This window comes from Palaemon carinicauda, chromosome 7 (assembly GCF_036898095.1).
Source record: "Palaemon carinicauda isolate YSFRI2023 chromosome 7, ASM3689809v2, whole genome shotgun sequence".
NCBI lineage: Eukaryota > Metazoa > Arthropoda > Malacostraca > Decapoda > Palaemonidae > Palaemon > Palaemon carinicauda.
The window spans coordinates 3,107,702-3,127,381 of NC_090731.1; the positions used below are offsets into that span (position 1 = coordinate 3,107,702).

General features: G+C 37.9%; 1 protein-coding gene across 1 annotated transcript in view; it reads right to left on the minus strand.

Annotated features, from left to right (window-relative positions):
* Positions 1-1,150: 1,150 nt before the first annotated feature.
* Positions 1,151-19,680, minus strand: part of CalpC (calpain-C) — a 74,282-nt gene continuing 55,752 nt past the window's right edge. Inside the window, exons 6-17 of the mRNA XM_068376497.1 lie at positions 19,420-19,675; positions 18,456-18,625; positions 9,754-9,926; positions 8,306-8,400; positions 7,571-7,684; positions 6,848-6,966; positions 6,101-6,273; positions 5,339-5,397; positions 3,855-4,002; positions 3,272-3,388; positions 2,891-2,949; positions 1,151-1,546 (exon numbers count right to left, since the gene is read on the minus strand). Coding sequence (XP_068232598.1) covers positions 1,520-1,546; positions 2,891-2,949; positions 3,272-3,388; positions 3,855-4,002; positions 5,339-5,397; positions 6,101-6,273; positions 6,848-6,966; positions 7,571-7,684; positions 8,306-8,400; positions 9,754-9,926; positions 18,456-18,625; positions 19,420-19,675 — 1,510 coding nt within the window. The 3' untranslated portion in view covers positions 1,151-1,519. The remainder of the gene's footprint in view (positions 1,547-2,890; positions 2,950-3,271; positions 3,389-3,854; positions 4,003-5,338; positions 5,398-6,100; positions 6,274-6,847; positions 6,967-7,570; positions 7,685-8,305; positions 8,401-9,753; positions 9,927-18,455; positions 18,626-19,419; positions 19,676-19,680) is intronic.

Sequence of the window (19,680 nt, forward strand, 5' to 3'; positions counted from 1 at the left end):
GTTCAAGAAATTTTTACCCTGTTATAAGTACAAGACATGTGTTACATTTAAACCTATAACATATAACCCATCTTCTCACAATGTTATAAAAGATAAACAGGCATAGTACAATAAATTGTAGAATGAACAGCATAATAAATTATCTATATATATGATGACGACTTGATTTCACGATATTAACAATTTCTATACATCATGAACTCAAAATATACAAGTAACATTGAGCACCAACAGCATATAAATGTAAACCAGTGTACCAACATCTGTTTCAACAACAAGACTGAGATTTCAATAGCTTTATTTGCCAACAACACCTGTTTCAACAACAAGTCTGAGATTTTGAGATTTCAATAACTTTATTAGTTGAAGATAAAATGTATAGAACAAATTCTAATTTACTACTTATGTTAATAAAAGATTGTCCTAGTTATGGGCAAAATGATTTAGATAGCCAATGGATAAGTTTCCTATTGTATCATCATAAATTATTCATATTACTTTAAGATTTTAGCAGCTATATATCCCCTTCAACTTTATAAAGTTCATCAACCACGAAATTTAGATAAGCTCCGCCCTTCTATAGAATTTCATGATAATTTTGTGATTATGTTTTACTTACTTTTTTTGCAATAAAATATAAAAAATCTATGTTGCCAAATGTTTATACTGGTTTATATGCAAAAGCCAAAACATTATTCAATATTGCAACATCATTTGATTTTTGGTATTCTGTTTTTAAACTATAATTAAATACAATAAAAAAAACTGCCATGAAAAAAAATTTAAGAGGCAGAGTCATAACATCACTATCAGTAATTCATGAAAACAATAACCTATTTTATGAAAAATCTTTAACTTGAAGTTGCACTGAATACATGAAAAAACTTTTTAGTGTGCCCATAAAGATACTAAACTAAATATAGAAATTTATTGCACACTTTATGCAAATTTATTTCAATGAGACCATTCAATCATAGAAAATATCACATATATAATATCTATCATTTAGAAGCAATCCAACTTTCTTTCCGAATACAATTGTATTTTTAAAGATACGAGATCTTTGTCTCTGTGAAAGCTATATACATTACGATCGACACGTTTTCCAAGAGTTTGCGAGTTCTACACTACATAGAAAACACTTCACCAAGAGAATTATTCAGGGTAAGTATCATTATCTTTAAACTTTGAGTTAAGAAGTAAAAAAAATCTTTCTATTTTAAGTTTCTTAAGAGTATTTACAAGCTAAGTAGAAAAAATCTTTGGATTATGAATATGCCACACATGAAATGTCTGTCATTGAGACAAGACGACATTAGTAAGTCTTACATGAGATTACATGCCAGATGCAATCATTTAAAAAAAAAAAATACTTCTCTTGCTGGTGGTGAAAAGGAAGCTGGGGTTTTCTTATCTTACGCATTGTTAACACTTGCGATAAGAACATCGTATGAAATCCTTTTTTTTTCTCTCGCGAGAATTTCAGTCACGACGAGCACAATATCAGTGATGCTAATCTTCAGCACATAAGTGCACTTTTCAACCACTGGAAAAAGAAACAAGAAAACATTAAGATTCAAGGAACAAAATATTGATGTAACAGCTGCTCTAATCACAGCAAAGCAAAATGTCTTCACTGAAAAATGAAACAAAAGAACCACAGTTCTTTCTAAGGTGATGCAGAGTAAAGATATAGCTAGCAACTCTGACAAAAACCAATGCAAGTGCTGAGGAGGAATGAAGAGAAGGGGTGGGGAGATGTAGGGGTGGATGGGGATGTGGATGAAGGAGAGGTCTAATTGGTGGGGGATCTATGGTCGTGGTTCAATCACGCCCCAGTTTTCTATACCAACACTCAAAGAGTGAGCGAGCTAGGTTTATTCCTGGTATTCCATGCATCTCTTTTTCTCTGGTATATTCAGCAATAACTATGCCTTAGAAATGGTGCTTGAGGAGCATTTCACTGGGCGACACAGGTTCCTCGCCCAGAAATAGATTTTTCCTTCGTCAAAATCCCTTTTTTAACCCTTTTGAGTGCCAACCCTTCCCAAATAGTCATAGTCAAGCTGCAGGCCCTTTTTTCTGACATTTCACTTAGTTCATCTTAGCAATAAAACTATCAAATAGAAGAATTTTCAACAATTTTCATAGTATAGCTGAATAAATTTACTTTCTGGGCTCGACCTGTGTCGCCCAGTGAAATACTCCTCTAGCACCATTTCTAAGGCACAGATATTGCTGAATATACCAGAGAAAAAAAAAAAAAAAAGAGATGCATGGAATACCAGGAATAAACCTAGATCCCTCACAAATCCCTTTTTTATTGATACAATTCTACATATTTTGTAAGATTTCCTTATATGTGAATAAAAGAAAAAAAATCTGGTAATAGCTGGTCCTCAAATATGTCCAATGGCATTGAAATTACATTTTTGACATACTATATATCGAATGCCTCTCATCACACTGACAAGTTTAATATATCACTGTACTGGCTAAAGACAATGGAGGCGACCTAATTTCTAAATCTGTGCTAATTAACAGATTTTGAAGCAAAGCGAAAAATCTATTTTTGGGTGAGATGGCCATATCGTCCTGATGGAAGGTTCCTTTAGGCAGCTTTCTTGTTTTGTAGCGAAATATCCCTAAGAAAGCTGCCTAAAGGAACCTTCCATCAGGACGACAGGGCTTGAGCCCAAAAATTCTAACCACAATTACATGGCCCCATTATAAATAATCATCATTATGTTTACTATTTTTTACATCAGCATTTACATTCCTGAGGTTAGATGTGATCAGAAAAATTGTCTAGGTTTTTTGTTAAAGATATCCAATGCTGGATATTTCTCAGTACCACAGTACATATCCTTAAGTAAAAATGTTTACTCACCTCAGCTAAGGAAAACTTGATAGCACCATTTTGAAGGGGGTCTCTCTTCTCAAATATACCTGTAACATGGATATAACTAATTAATAATTAAGTATTGTTTAAAATTGAATGAACAGCATACTGGGGAAACACTTTGTAAATTTGTGACAAAAACAGCTACCAATGTATGTAACTTAGCAGCGCAGATTTGTTCATGATAGTAATTCAGAAAAGAAAACTTGTTTACAATAAAAACAATAATGTTAAAGTTTCAAGTTTTCTGTATTGTTATTAAAAATGTTTAGATTAATATCTAAAGGATACTAGCAGAAAATGGTTATGGCGAGTAGAGTACAGTATATAGAATCATCGTTCAGTAAACAAACAAGACATTATACTTACTGAAGGCCACTGATAGATGCAGAATAGCACTAACAAAATCTCCAAAGCGCAGCGTTCCATCTTTTCTCATATAACGCAAGACCAAAGTTGAAACCACTTCAGTGTTTAACTGAAAACCTGTACATGGGGGATGGTGAACGTTTAGAATTCACACCAAAAACAACAAATGTGGTAAAGGTGTATAAAAAAACCCTACTTTTATAACAACTTGTGTTGGAAAACTACAACTTTAAAAATATTTTTAATTTTTCCAAGATACACAAATCTGAGTTATTTAAATAGTTTACTCCATTGATGTTTGGCTATGACTAGAATTATGGAAATCCTGCGATTCTGGTAAGAGCAGCCGAGTCAGTGGATCTGGGCTACATCACTTGCTTTTGGTAAAGACTTGATAGGTAGATGAAATGGGACATGTACAGTAGATTAAATGACTCAAGTTTATATAGAGAGGAAAAATACAAATTATTTTCTATATTTGTAGTTTGTTCCTGCACATAATGACAACCATATTTCTAAATTACTAACAACCTCATGAATTAACTAAGCATTCAATAAATTCAAGAAAAGTCGATATACTCACCTACATCTTCGAGCGCATCCCTTAACCGTTCTGCTTTTAAAATCCCCGTTCGTTCTTTAGTGTGGCTTTTGAAGGCGTTTTGCCAAAATTTTAAACTGACCATGAGGTCTTTGAAATCAGAAAATCTTAGACGACCAGTAGATGAACTCTGTTAAAGCACAGTTAAGGAAAAATGTATTCCACATTTAAAGCACCTTTCAAATAAAGGGAGAACACACTTGTTGAATTTTTGCACATGCACACATACATAAGGAAGATGTGCAATACAGTTATAGTATCTCGTCCACAGCCTTAATATCCGTCCTTTAACCTTCATAATTAATAATGAACTTTATTGCATTACTTATTCTAACAGGGAGAGTATGTGATTGTGCTCTGATAAAGATAGACATAAACATCACTAGGAAAATATTAATGCAGGTTTACACTAGGACATTCATAAATCTAAAGGGAGTTTAAAACATAATAGATAAAAAAGTAATGTGGCTGTGTAGAGAATGTAAGGTGCGAAAGATAATTTTTGTGAGTGATTTAATGTGACCCAACATAAACATCAAAAACCTTCTGGTAGTTCACTAATGGGAAGGGAGAGGATGTGGTATGGTTCATTGATGAAAAGGGTAGTCCTGGAGCAAACTAGTAGAAGGCTTCTGATGATGTGCTTTTTATATTGACAGGAGGTGATCTCGTAACAGAAAGACTTTAATCCCGAGGAAGAATGAATGTGTACAAGTAGATTTAGGTATAGAGTACAATGTGCGGGGGTTTTGAAGTGCTGCAAACAAACTTTCATTGTAATCCTATGTGATACTGTAGTTGGTTTAAGAATTAAGAGATCAAATTTGGATTGACTCACATCTACTTTAGTGAGAAAAAAAGCTTGTAAATAAAAATTTACATTATTTCTCACACCTTCAACCATCCTTATCAAAACAAACATTCAAATAGTTTCAACATTTAACAAGTATCAGTTTTAAATTAGCAACCATACTTCTCAAGAAAATTTCAGCAGGCTCAACAATTCCTCCATATATGGCAACATAAGATTTAGAACTTTTTAATAAACTTTTAGCAATTTACTACCACTCTCCTACTTTACAAACTTTCATCTTTATTCATGAAATATAAAAAAACACTTTCACATCATAGTGGCCCACTTTAATCATTCCTTTGGAATGCAATTAGAAAAAAAAGAAAAAAGTTGTCCGGTGTCTGGTTGTTACATGGATCAAGTTGTCTTTGCTTATATTAAATGAATAGAATTCTTAATCAAGATAAAACACATGACCCCATTATAGAAGGATCAATATGCAGCTTCATAATGAAACTTATTCATACCCAAATATCCTAATAATTTCCCTGCCACACATCCTTCCCTAAGAAAGTATCTATGTACTGCAAAAAATAAAAACTTTGAAGAGCTGCCAATGGTTACAAAAGCAGAACGAGATTATAAGTCTCATTTTCCATCTATAAAAGGATACGTCCAGAGCAAGAATAACTTGGCGACAAATGTCTAAACTTGCACAACTCTTGATGTAATCTGTGGATAAAAGGACAGTTAAGAATATCTAGAAGCCATAATAATTCATCTATAGCTATGAAATAAATAAATATCCATATTTCCAAAATTTGCTGAATAAATTACTAAAATATTATTATGTACTAAAGGAATTTCCCGAGTAAAACGGCACTACAGTCTACTTTACTAAATACTGTAATATAATGGAAATACAACTATAAATATCTAGGACCAAGTGGTTAATTACTGTTATTAGGGGCGTCAAGTCTGAAAATAGGAATACAAAATATGTTTATGTGGACAGACAGTTTCCCTAGAGATTTTGAAAAGTAAAACTCTCAATTGTAAATCAAATACCATCAGAAATGTACATAGAATTCATTCTAGAATTACAAAATCGCACAAATATAACCCTCGTCTATAAATCACATGATTTCAGAAATGTACATCGAATTAATTTTAGAATTACAAAATCGCACAAATAAAACCCTCGTCTATAAATCACATGATTTCAGAAATGTACATCGAATTAATTTTAGAATTACAAAATCGCACAAATATAACCCTCGTCTATAAATCACATGATTTCAGAAATGTACATAGAATTCATTTTAGAATTACAAAATCGCACAAATAAAACCCTCGTCTATAAATCACATGATTTCAGAAATGTACGTAAAATTCATTCATGAACTATGAAATAACCGCATAGAAAACAAATTACCATTTGGAAGACATGCTTCAAGCAGTTCGTGAAGCTCAAAAGCATTTACAGATCGATGTTCATCAGCAACTTGGAGAAATACAGCTTCATACTGTTGCAAACTCTTTCCGTCCATGGAACCGTGTGCTTTCAGTAAAGCAGACTTCACCAAAGAGGGTGATGTATCAACCAATCTATTCATAATGAAAAAAATATACACAATCAGAATAAAGTTATGGCTACACTGTTATAAAAAAATCGTAATTTTAAATGGTAACTCTCCGCAAAAAATATACTGTTCTCAGCCGTATTTCAGTAAAATACAGGCGACAGTAATTTTTACCCTACTTTATTATCTTTTACGGGTTGGAGGCCGGAATATCACTCCTCTACGTTAATATATACGTTTTTAAAACAGTAAATGCCTGGAAATATCTATTCCAGGATTTTTACCATTTTTACGGCAGATTTTTTAAGTGTATAAAGGTATCTAAAACACTTCTCTGTCAAGAGTAACAAAATCAAATATTTGGAATATTTTGTATTCTGTATAATTTGTAAAGCTGGAATCTTTATGTACTGCATTTAGAGAGTAAAAAATATACTGATAATTACTTCAGTTTCAGGGGTTTAGATGAGAACACTTTTTTTCTGTCAAAATTAACAAAAACAAATATTTGAAATATCTTGCATTATTTCTGTACAATTAATAAAGGTAGAATCTTTATGTATTGCATTGTAATAATAAAGAAAGATACTCATAATTACTTCAGTTTCAGGGGTTTGGATGAGAAGACTCGCAGAGTAAATGATGATTCCTGCCCTGGTTCAAATGTGGTTGGTAACAAAATATAACTACCCTGTTCTAGCTGTACTCTTTCACTGACCTGTTAAGGAAAATGTGACATTAAAAAAAAATTATTTTAAAGCAAATACAAAATCCTTCATTTTACAGAAAATAAAAAAAATCTATTTCCCACCAAAGACCTCCTAGTTGTCTCTTGCCTGAACAAAAATAGAATGTAGATCAATTCTAGCTGCATAGTACCCTTTCACTGACATGTTAAAAAACATGACAAACTATTTTCAAGCAACTACAAAAACCTTTATTTTTCAGAAAATTTAAAAAATCTATTTCCCACCAAAGACTTCCTAGATGTTTCTTGCATGAGAAAAAAAGAGAACGTAGATTGTTTTAGAAATCAACAGCTTTAACAGTATGAGGCAAAAGCTTACTCATTCTTGGTACTGCTGCATCTGTCGAGTGAGATTAGGTTTTCAAACAGGCTTGTTAGATATTGGTATCTCAATCTAACTACTCATTTCCACTGGCTAACTACACAAGAGCCAAAATGATCCGCTTCCAATTGATCAAGAAATAGCCTGGGTTTTGCCAAAGTCAGCACTGAATTAACATTACACTAGAAAGGTTGATAGATTCTGGAGTATGTTTAGATACGGTACCTTCAAACAACAAAAAATCTTTCTTACCTGTCTGCTATTAGTGTACTGAGAGTTAACGAGCGACTTATTTTTCTTGAAAAAGGCTTTGCTGATAGAGTCGAGACCATTTTTTGAAAGTGGATATGCTGTGAAGCCAATTACCTGAAATTAAGGAATAATTAAGTTTCACACCTAGTATTATCAGCAGAATTCCAACATTCAATTGTGAAAGGAGAAATGGATGTTATGAAATGTCTATTTGCCTCCTAGTACAAATGCTTTTCTCATCAATCGTGCTCATACAGGTTACTAACCTCTTTGTTAGATAGCCTTGTATAGCATGAAGGAAAAGGGGTCACAAATGGTAGAAATAAAATTGAATGAGCAACACTAAATGGAGAGAATAGTTCAAGAACACACCTTTCTCATAAAATTATTTCTAGAAAACGTTCTTATCAAAGACATCTTTCCTACTTTCTATAATAGGTCATATTGTTTTTGTAAAAACATAATTAAAATTCCTTTTAAAGTATTTATATTTATATCCTTTGAAATTCAAAAGGTGAAATTTTTCCCTATTGGAGCTCTTGGGCTTATAGCAGCTTGGTTTTCCAAATAGGGTTATAGGCTAGCTTGTATCAATAGTAATAGTAGAAGTAGTAGTAATAGTAATAGTAATAATAATAATGATAAATAATAATAATAACAATAATAATAATAATGATGATTATATCCCTGATTTACAGGTAAACAGTCCCCTATACTTAATGTGGGAAATCATACCTTTGGCTCCATAACCGAGTGCTGATTCAAAGATATCACTACTTCTTCCATGTCGCTTAGGATGAGGTGCAACTGGGGATTTATGTGGAAAGTATCTGCCGATAAAAAGATGCATGTTACTTCATACGTATTAAATTATAAAGAGTAGTTTCTACCTCTTCTTTGATATCTCACAGGAATAAAAATACTGTAGATGGGGTTCTCAGTCCCTTCGTCCCGTCCCTTTTAGGTTCCCAGTCCCTTCGTCCCGTCCCTTTTAGGATCCCAGTACCTTCGTTCCGTCCCTTTTAGTTTCCCAGTCCCTTCGTTCTGTTCCTTTTAGGTTCCCAGTCCCTTCGTCCCGTCCCTTTTAGTCCTCTCTTACGATACACAGGGATACGTGGGAGAGTGGAGAGTGGGAGGTAGGGCGGGCTGTGGCACCCTAGCAGTAATAACCAAACTCAGCTGAAGCCCTCGTCAGGCTGGGAGGATCGGAGAAACGAAAAAGTCTCCTTTTGTTTTTTTAAGTTGGCTACTTCCCAAAATTGGGGGAAGTGCCTTGGTAAACAGAGTTTCAACCTTTTACTTGCTGTTAATAAATGACATTTGATTTTCAAATGATCCAAAGTGGCAGTATATAAAATTCAAAACATCATATATATACATTGAGATGGTATAAAATATAACCATACAATATCCTAATAAAATTTTCATCCAGAAGAATAGATGAAAACGACAGAGTAAACCAAAGCTGCAAATAATACACTATGTATTGTGTTTAATCCAGCATGATAACAAACAAGTCCTTCATAACTAATTGATGAAGAAAAATACATAGGCTATATATAGTCAAGGAAACCCTTTTGCAGATATCAAAAGTTCTATAGGTCCCTACAAGTAATTTGAGAAGTACAGTACCTCAGGGTAACTATACAAGTTAAAAATGAAAAAAGCTTATACGTTTTACACTGGTGCAAAAGCACCATCAAACCCATCCGAGAAGTAGTTCACTCGACTTCAGTGGAGGGTTGGATTTAAACCCAAAAACAAGTAAACAACTAAAACATCCAGCTTTGGTTTTTGTACTGGAGCAAAAATGTAAGAAGTAGAGTACCTTAGAGTACCTATACAAGTTAAAAATTAAACAAACATACATTTTGTACTGGTGAAAAAATGTCATCGAACCAACTAAAATATCCATCGTTGTTTTGGATACTTTGGCTTATTGCATTTACCCAAAAAGAGAACATTATCTACTTATTTACCACGGCACTTCCCCAATTTTGGGGGTGGGGGGGTTAGGTGACATAAAAAAAGAACAAAAGGAGACTTTTCTTCTCTTCGCTCCTCCCAGCCTGAGTTTGGTTGGTACTGCTAGGATGCCAAAGCCCACCCTCTCTCGCACCCTACAAGGTATCGCCGTGTCATAAGAGGCCACTAAAAACGAAAAAAAGAGAGTTCAAGCTAACCAGGGTTATTTCTGCAACCTCCCGCTGTCACTCCCCTTTGCCAGGCCCCCTGGTATACACGTGATGTCCAGGGGTTTTTATGCTTGAGAGATGGTTCGTCCCGTGAAGTTTCCCCGTCTAGGTGTATGACTTCCAACTGGGAAAATGTACGTACAAAGTCACTATATGCCATCCTGAAAAAGAAATGTAAGTTAAGGATTTATCTCCAATAGCTTAAACTGAGTTCTGATATTATTATTATTATTATTACTATTATTATCATAATTATTATAATTATTATTATTGCTATTATTATTATTATTATTAATATTTTTATTATTATTATTACTTTTTCAATATTAAACTTACCCGATAATCATGTAGCTGTCAACTCTGTTGCCCGACAGAATTCTATGGAGGGATACGCCAGCTATCACAATACTAGAAGGGGGTGTTCTTACCAGCGCCACCTGTGGCCAGGTACTCAAGTACTTCTTGTTGACACCTCCTCAATTATTCCTCTGTCGTGCTTCTGACAAGACGTTCTGGGATACGCTTATGTTCTTGGAGTATTTTCACGACTTTGGTGAAGTATTTCTCTTTGATTTCGGCTGTCGCTTTACTGGAAACTTCTATTTTAGCTTAGTTAGCTTTTGGAATTAATTTGATTATTTTTGGTGACGAAGAGAGTATGAACTCTCGTTCACCTTTCAATGGCCGACCCTTCCCTTAGACGGAAGTGTTGGTGTCTAAGAGAGTATAGACTCTCTTTCTTAATTTTGCTTAACAAAAGTTATAGATTTATTTTATATCTCTCCGCCTCTTATAGGCCTCTTCGATTAACTTCCTTTTATTATAAACTTATTAAAATTAATTTTTATATTTTTTTTATATTCGACCTTCCTAATAGTAGGCGGTCTTTTCTTGGTACCGAAGTTAATTATCGTGAGCCCGTCATTTCGGTTTTACCTGTTAACATATTATGCTATTTTAAGGTCTTTGAAAGAATTTCTTTGATAGTCTCGTACTTTTTCAAAGTTGAACTAACGTTTTGTTTGTCTCGGCAGTTGTTGACGTTCAGAACGTTTCAACTTGCACTCTATCGTTACGATAGAGAAAGAATGTTCACGGTTTCACATTGCAGTAAGAGTAACCGTGTCTAGCGTTTTGTTCATTCTTTCTTAACTTAATGGTTTTGATCCTAATAAGGAACTTTTCTTTTTGGGAAATATTTCAGTTTTTTCCTTTAACAATAATATGTTTTAACGATATATATGATTGGGCTCTTCTCTCAGGTTCTAAGTCAAGAGAGAGAGAGAGAGAGAGATAGAGACGGAGGGAGAAAGAGGATAAACGTTTCCCTCAAGCCTGCCAGGCGTACGAGTAACGTCGTTATCGTTTTGCTCTTATCCCTAGTCTCTTTAGGGGAAGAAACTAAACGTTTCTAGAGTGATCTAGTGTTTAGTCTCTTTCCAGCCACTGAATTTTCTTTCATTAGATTTTTCTGTTACATTGTAATTCTGTTTTCGCAATTACTAACTTTTGAGAAGGATAGAATTGCGTGTTTCAGGTACAAACCACTTAAAGTTTCGAGTTCAGTGAAATAAGTGCAAACAGAAATCAAAGTGATAAGTGATTAGCGCAAAGTATGTCAGTGTTATGCGTGAGGGTACTTTTGTGCGCGCCAGTCGTCCTCCCAGTCCGGGACCTCTTGCAAGCTCCCAAGCCCAGGGGAGAAGCAATGTCGAAGGGCATAAGGGTTCGGCAGGCCTTGATCGGCGCACAGAAGTATCCTCGGTGGTTGTGGGCGTGTCTTACCGAGACCGTCACTCCCACCCGCAGACGATTGAGCCCTTATTTTGCTCGTCTGCAGAAGAGATTTAGAGGAGAAAATAAAGGCAGAGTTACGCTGGTCTCAGGTCTCAAGACCTCTTAAACGTAAAGTCCAGACCTATGCCAGACGTACGAAGTAAAGTTCAACAACCCGGCTGCACCCGTTCAGCCTGTGCTGCACCCGCCTGCACTCGCTGCACCCAGTCGCAACACCATCTGCCAGGCGTACGATGTTGTGGACTCTACTACAGTCCATGCAAGCACAGCTTTCGGACTTGATGCGTGAGTGTCGTGCTGAGAGTGTTGCACCTCCTGCACCTGTGGTGCACCAACCTCCTGCACCCGTTCAGCCTGTGCTGCACCCGCCTGCACCGGTGGTGCACCAACCTCCTGCACCCGTTCAGCCTGTGCTGCACCCGCCTGCACCGGTGGTGCACCAACCTCCTGCACCCGTTCAGCCTATGCTGCACCCGCCTGCACCGGTGGTGCACCAACCTCCTGCACCCGTTCAGCCTGTGCTGCACCCGCCTGCACTCGCTGCACCCAGTCGCAGCTCTATCTGCCAGGCGTACGATGTTGAACCACTTTCGGAGTTTGCTGTTCACAGTGTTGTTCAGCCTCAGCCTTCTTTAAGGCAACCCTTGCTTTGGGATCAGGAGAGTTACACTCTTCCTCCTCCTCCCCTTGCTGCTCCTCCAGTGGTGCAACTCTCGGTTGGGGTACAACAACCTCTCCCCTCCGTGAGTCTGTCTGCTCAACCAGCCCTGCACCGAGTTCAACCCTCATCTAGGCAAGCTCATCTACACCATGCACTTGCGCCTCAGGAGCCTCAGCTTGCTAGAACTTTACCTTGTTCTGCGCAGCCTCAACCTTCTCATGCTCCACTCATCTCTCAGGAACAGGAACGGACTACTCCGCCTCCGTCCTCCGCTTAGCTGGTACAATCCTTGGGTGCAACTCTTGCTAGGAGTCAACCTCCTTCACCCTTGCACCTGCCTTCTGCTCCGTCTGTTGTTCAGCCTATGCAGTCTGAACCTCAGGTTTTCCCTCAAGTTGAGGAAACCTCTGTTGTTGTTCCAGCTCGTTCTGACTCTGCTGTTCAGCATACCATGGTTCAACCCCATGCAAGCATGCATTAAGCACTCTAGCACTGGTCATGGAATTTCTGAGAAATGTTAAACGCCATGCACACGCTCTGCTTTCCTTTCAGCAGGCTCTGCTTACAGCAGGCTCTACTTCCTACATGCTCAGCATTCAGCATGCTCTGCATTCAGCATGCTCTGCATACAACATGCTCTGCATACAGCATGCTCTGCATTCAGCATGCTCTGCATACAGCATACTCTGCATACATCATGCTCTGCATACCTTACCGCATGCTTCTCAACACATCTTGGGTTGTTGCCAACTCACTAGACTGTCAAGCAGTTTCATAACGTTGCCTTCTAGTCTGCTGCTTTGCACCAGTGAACCCTCACTCAGAGAACTTAGCTTTTCTAGGATAAGGTCCCTGTAGATGAGAAAGTTCTTTTCTCCCTCCTTCTGATATTCCCTTGAGGACTCTGTCATTTGGAGGGAGCCTTTAGCTACATAACCTCTTATGGACTTTTATTTTAGCATAACATGCTTACAGGGAAGGTAATGGTTACACTTCAGCCGCTAATCCCGTCTGTTACCACACCTGCTCCCATAGACCTTGAGCTGTGTTGCATGACATGCAGTCCAAGCTTAGTCCTTGTTAGAGGATTTTTTGTTTACGGAGTCAATGTGTCACGGGGAAGACGTTCAACAACCAACAGAAGGGACTTGTTGTGACGCAGTGGGCAACCTCAGCAACCCGTTAAGGAGTTGTCTGTACGACCCAGACAGTCTAGACAGATTCGGGTTGTCACTGTACTTCCTCGCTTGCCCATGATTGACAGTTTACAGACTGTGCAGCAGTATCATGATCTTGTGTCCGGCTCCGTCAGACGACTGGCTTTTAAGAGCTCCCTCAAGTCGTCGCTGTCTGGAGATTTTCAAATGGACTATGGATCTGACCAAGGAACTGGGCCTCCTGGTCAATTTTGAGGAGTCTCAGCTCGTTCCATCCCAGACCATTGTCTCCTTGGGTATGGATCTTCAGAGTCGAGCTTTTCGGACTTGTCCGTCGGCCCCAAGGATCTTCCAAGCCCTAGAATGCATCCAGAGCATGCTGAGAAGGAACCGATGCTTAGTCAGGCAGTGGATGAGTCTAACAGGGACACTTTCATCGCTGGCCCTGTTCATCGAGTTAGGGAGACTCCACCTCCGCCCCCTTCAGTATCATCTAGCTGCTCACTGGATAAAGGACATGACGCTAGAGACGGGCTCAGTTCCTGTTTCCGAAGAGATGAGGTCTACTCTAACGTGGTGGAAGAACAGCATTCTTCTCAAGGAAGGTCTACCATTGGCTGTTCAGTCCTCCGACCACCGTCTCTTCTCGGACGCATCGGACACGGGCTGGGGTGCGACACTGGACGGACAGGAATGCTCGGGAACATGGAATCAGGAGCAAAGGACACTTCACATCTATTGCAAGGAGTTGTTGGCAGTTCATTTGGCCTTGATAAACTTCAAGTCCCTCCAGCTTAACAAGGTGGTGGAGGTGAACTCCGACTACACCACAGCCTTGGCTTACATCTCCAAGCAGGGAGGGACTCATTCGAGGAAGTTGTTCGAGATCGCAAGGGACCTCCTCATTTGGTCAAAAGATCGAAAGCTCACGCTGGTAACGAGGCTCATTCAGGGCGATATGAATGTCATGGCAGATCGCCTCAGCCGGAAGGGTCAGGTCTTCCCCACAGAGTGGACCCTTCACAAGAATGTTTGCAGCAGACTTTGGGCCCTGTGGGATCAGCCAACCATAGATCTATTCGCTACCTCGATGACCAAGAGGCTCCTCTTGTATTGTTCTCCGATTCCAGACCCAGCAGCAGTTCGCGTGGATGCCTTTCTGCTGGATTGGTCCCATCTCAACCTGTATGCATTCCCGCCGTTCAAGATTGTCAACAGGGTACTTCAGAAGTTCGCCTCTCACAAAGGGACACGGCTGACGTTGGTTGCTCCCCTCTGGCCCGCGAGAGAATGTTTCACTGAGGTACTGCAATGGCTGGTCGACGTTCCCAGGACTCTTCCTCCTAGAGTGGACCTTCTGCGTCAACCTCACGTAAAGAAGGTACTCCCAACCTCCACGCTCTTCGTCTGACTGCCTTCAGACTATCGAAAGACTCTCAAGAGCTAGAGGCTTTTCGAAGGAGGCAGCCAGAGCGATTGCCAGAGCAAGGACGACATCCACTCTCAGAGTCTATCAGTCTTTATGGGAAGTCTTCCGAAGCTGGTGCAAGGCCAATGCAGTTTTCCTCAACCAGTACCAATGTAACCCAGATTGCTGACTTCCTGTTACATCTAAGGAACGTAAGCTCCCTATCAGCTCCTACGATCAAGGGTTACAGAAGTTTGTTGGCAGCGGTTTTCCGCCACAGAGGCTTGGATCTTTCCTCCAACAAAGATCTACAGGACCTCTTAGGTCTTTTGAGACCTCAAAGGAACGTCGGTTGTCCACTCCAGGCTGGAATCTAGACGTGGTCCTAAGGTTCCTAATGTCATCAGGATTTGAACCGCTCCAATCAGCCTCTTTTAAGGACCTCACTTTTAAAAAACTCTTTTCCTCGTGTGCTTAGCAACAGGTAAAAGAGTAAGTGAGATCCACGCCTTCAGCAGGAACATAGGTTTCACATCTGAAACGGCTACATGTTCCTTGCGGCTCGGTTTTTTTTTGGCTAAAACGAGCTTCCTTCCCGTCCTTGCCCTAAGTCGTTCGAGATCCCAAGCCTGTCCAACATGGTGGGGAACGAACTAGAGAGAGTACTTTGCCCTGTTAGAGCTCTTAAGTACTATTTAAGAAGGTCAAAACCATTACGAGGACAATCAGAAGCCTTATGGTGTGCTATCAAGAAGCCTTCTCTACCAATGTCTAAGAACTCAGTTTTCTTACTACATCAGGCTTCTGATTAGAGAAGCAAATTCTCATCTGAAGGAAGAAGACCTTGCTTTGCTGAAGGTAAGGACACATGAAGTGAGAGCTGTGGCTACTTCAGTGGCCTTCAAACAGAACCGTTCTCTGCAGAGTGTTATGGATGCAACCTATTGGAGAAGCAAGTCAGTGTTCGCATCATTCTATCTCAAAGATGTCCAGTCTCTTTACGAGTACTGCTACACCCTGGGTCCATTCGTAGCAACGAATGCAGTAGTAGGCGAGGGCTCAGCCACTACATTCCCATAATTCCATAACTTTTTAACCTTTCTCTTGAATACTTTTTATGGGTTGTTCGGTCGGCTAAGAAGCCTTCCACATCCTTGTTGATTTGGCGGGTGGTCAATTCTTTCTTGAGAAGCGCCGAGGTTAAAGGTTGTGATGAGGTCCTTTAGTATGGGTTGCAGCCCTGTATACTTTAGCACCTTTGGGTTGATTCAGCCTCCAAGAGGAACGCTGCGCTCAGTAAGGAAGACGAACTTAAAAAAGAGACAGAGTAACGGTTCAATTCGACTTCCTTACCAGGTACTTATTATTTCATTGTTATTTGAGATAACTGTTATATGAAATATGGGATACTTAGCTATCCTTTAATCTTGTACACTGGTTTTCACCCACCCCCCTGGGTGTGAATCAGCTACATGATTATCGGGTAAGTTTAATATTGAAAAATGTTATTTTCATTAGTAAAATAAATTTTTGAATATACTTACCCGATAATCATGATTTAATTGACCCTCCCTTCCTCCCCATAGAGAACCAGTGGGACCGAGGAATAATTGAGGAGGTGTCAACAAGAAGTACTTGAGTACCTGGCCACAGGTGGCGCTGGTAAGAACACCCCCTTCTAGTATTGTGATAGCTGGCGTATCCCTCCATAGAATTCTGTCGGGCAACAGAGTTGACAGCTACATGATTATCGGGTAAGTATATTCAAAAATTTATTTTACTAATGAAAATAACATATTATTATAATTATAATTATGATTATAATTATAATTATTATTATTATTACTATTATTATAATTATAATTATAATTATTATTATTATTATTATTATTATTATTATTATCAGAATGATTATTACTACTTGCTAAGCTACAACCCTAGTTGAAAAAGCAGGGCTCCAACAGGAAAAATAGCCCAATGAGGAAAGAAAATAAGGAAATAAATAAACTACAAGAGAAGTAATTAACAATTAGAAATATTCTAAATACAGTAACAACATTAAAATAGATCTTTTACATATTAACTACAAAAACTTTAAAAAAAAGGAAGAGAAATAAGATAGAAATAATATAGAATAGTGTGCCCGAGTGTACCCTCAAGCAAGAGAACTCTAACCCAAGACAGTGGAAGACCATGGTACAGAGACTATGGGACTACCCAAGATTAGGGAACAATGTAACAAAGTTGCTATAAGGTAGATATAGAAATTCATGACAAAATATGAGAACTAACAATACATTTGGTAAAACTATTGCATAATACGTAGATACAAAAATAATCATAAATATACATTTTGTTTATAAGATAGGCAATTATTGGAAAATTATTCCTCTTTTTTTGCTGTTGTTGATGTAACAACAGAATAATATGAAGTTTGTTCAACTTTTACATTACTTTATAAATTTTCTCTTATTTCAGCAGGTTTATGCTTATATGGTTTATAAAATTATAAGCAGTTTTTGGAAAATTATTAAACTTGTTTGTTTTTTTTTTTTTTTTTTTTTTTTTTTTTTTTTTTTTTTTTTTTTTTTTTTTTTTTTTTTTTTTTTGCTGTAACAACAGAATTATATGAAGTTTGTTAAACTTTTACATTACTTTATTAATTTGTTCTTATTGCATCATATTTATGCTTATATCTTATAATAAGTACTGTAGAGAAAATAATTTTATGCATAAAAAACCAGAACCATTTTACAGATTTAAAGGTTTAAAGGTCACTCATGAATGGCAGAGGCAAGGGACAGTGACATTGCCCTAGAGACTGACCATATATACATATGATCAACGCCCAAGCCCCTTTCCACCCAAGCTAGGACCAAGGAGGGCCAGGCAATGGCTGATGATGACTCAGCAGATAGACATATAGGCTCCCCCAAAACCCCATCCATAGCTACACTGTTAAAAAAACTGTAATTTTAATAGGAAATTCTCCGTAAAAATAGACTGTTCTCTGCTGTATTTCAGTAAGATAAAGGCAACCGTAATTTTACCATACTTTCGTATCATCTTGCAACTACTACTACTACTACTACTACTACTACTACTAATAATAATAATAATAATAATAATAATAATAATAATAATAATAAACGGATTTTGAGCGAAGCGAAAAATCTATTTTTGGGTGAGATAGCCATGACGTCCTGATGGAAGGTTCCTTCTGTAGCTTCCTAGGAAGCTACAGAAGGAACCTTCCATCAGGACGTCATGGCTTGAGCCCAAAAATAATAATAATACAAAGAAGAAGAAGAAGAAGAAGAAGAAGAAGAAGACATAGTGAATCAACAACAGTCCCTTAGTATACAATGTAAGAAAATTGCAAACTAAACAAAATGTGTATTCAAGAGCAGTTATCTAGCGAATAAAAACAAGAAGTCGTGACTGGTGAACATTACAATAAATCGTGGTAAAAATGGAAAGGAACCAATAGATCTTTTCAAAGTTTTTTTTTAAGAATTCAAGTTTTATTTTTGGGATTCATATCAGTCTTCAAAAGGCAACTGACCTAAGGGAATAACAAGATCAGCAACAATCTATTTAGTGTTTCTGAAATGTAAAAAAACACATTATCAATGAATTGGGGTTAAGGAACATCTGAAAATCTTACCAAAATTCGCCGTCTGGTTTATACTTCAAATTGAGTCTCTCCTTTTCATTTGGGGGTACCTCATCCCATTCTGGCGTGGAGCGACCCCATGCTCCTAAATATTCAGCACTCGTTCCAACGGGTGTTCTCATTCTTACTAAACACACTTGTTCGCCATTGTATCTATCAACCTGCAATAAGAAAAGAAAAACTCTTAAAATGGCTTTTATATATTAAAAAAAAACATTAATTCTACACAGCCTCCTAACAAGTACACTGGTAACGTGTTTGCCTAGCATTCGCATGGAAGCAGATCGATCCCAGCCTGGGATTGTGTTCAAGTTGTTTACTGTTATGCCACTGCTATGCTTGGGCAACACAGTGAGGGTCAGGCTTGCCAGGCTGACGTTCTGGTGAGTATCTATTGTGATGAAACTGGAAGTGAAATCAGACACTTTTAACATTTAACAATGATTTTAATTGGGACTGAGAATGTTATCTAAAAATATTTCCTTCTGACATAAAGGTTGCTTTATGAATGAAAGAGGTTGATTACTGACCATACATACATATGATTAGTGCAAGAATAAAAAAAACTGAACTAGAGAGGCACTCAGTAGAGCACAGACCTCCGTTGCAGTAGCTGATTTCTCGACCTTTTGCTCGACCTTGACCTTTGACCTCAACATGTATTAATTGGTGAAGATTTTCATACACTCAAATATGAAACAAGTTTGAAGTCTGTGACAACGATGTCCAAACTTATGACTGATTACATGAATTGGACATTTTGCTTGACCATGACTTTGACCTTCCAAAATTTAACAATTTCCAGATTTTTACATATCAATTAATCCCTGCAAGTTTTACTACTCTATGAATAAAATAGTGGCCAGGAAGCTGTTCACAAACAAACACACAAAACAGGATAAAAAACATAACCTCCTTCCAACATGGTTGAGGGAGGTAATCGACCATTTCTCACCTTCTCAACTGCATATATCCTGTAATTAATCCCCATGACAATGCCACTGGCCAATTTCTCTGCATGACCTTTGGTGTGCGAATGTTGATTGACAACTGCCGTCACTATAGAAGTGAGCTCAAGCAGCTTTGACAAGAGACGTCCACAAGTTGTTGGGTCGGCTCGCAGGCTTATGGACTCGGCTATGCCTCCAGTAAAATCGGACAGACCATCTAGAGATGTACCATATTTGAGGGCTTCATATGATCCGTGCAGTCTGTA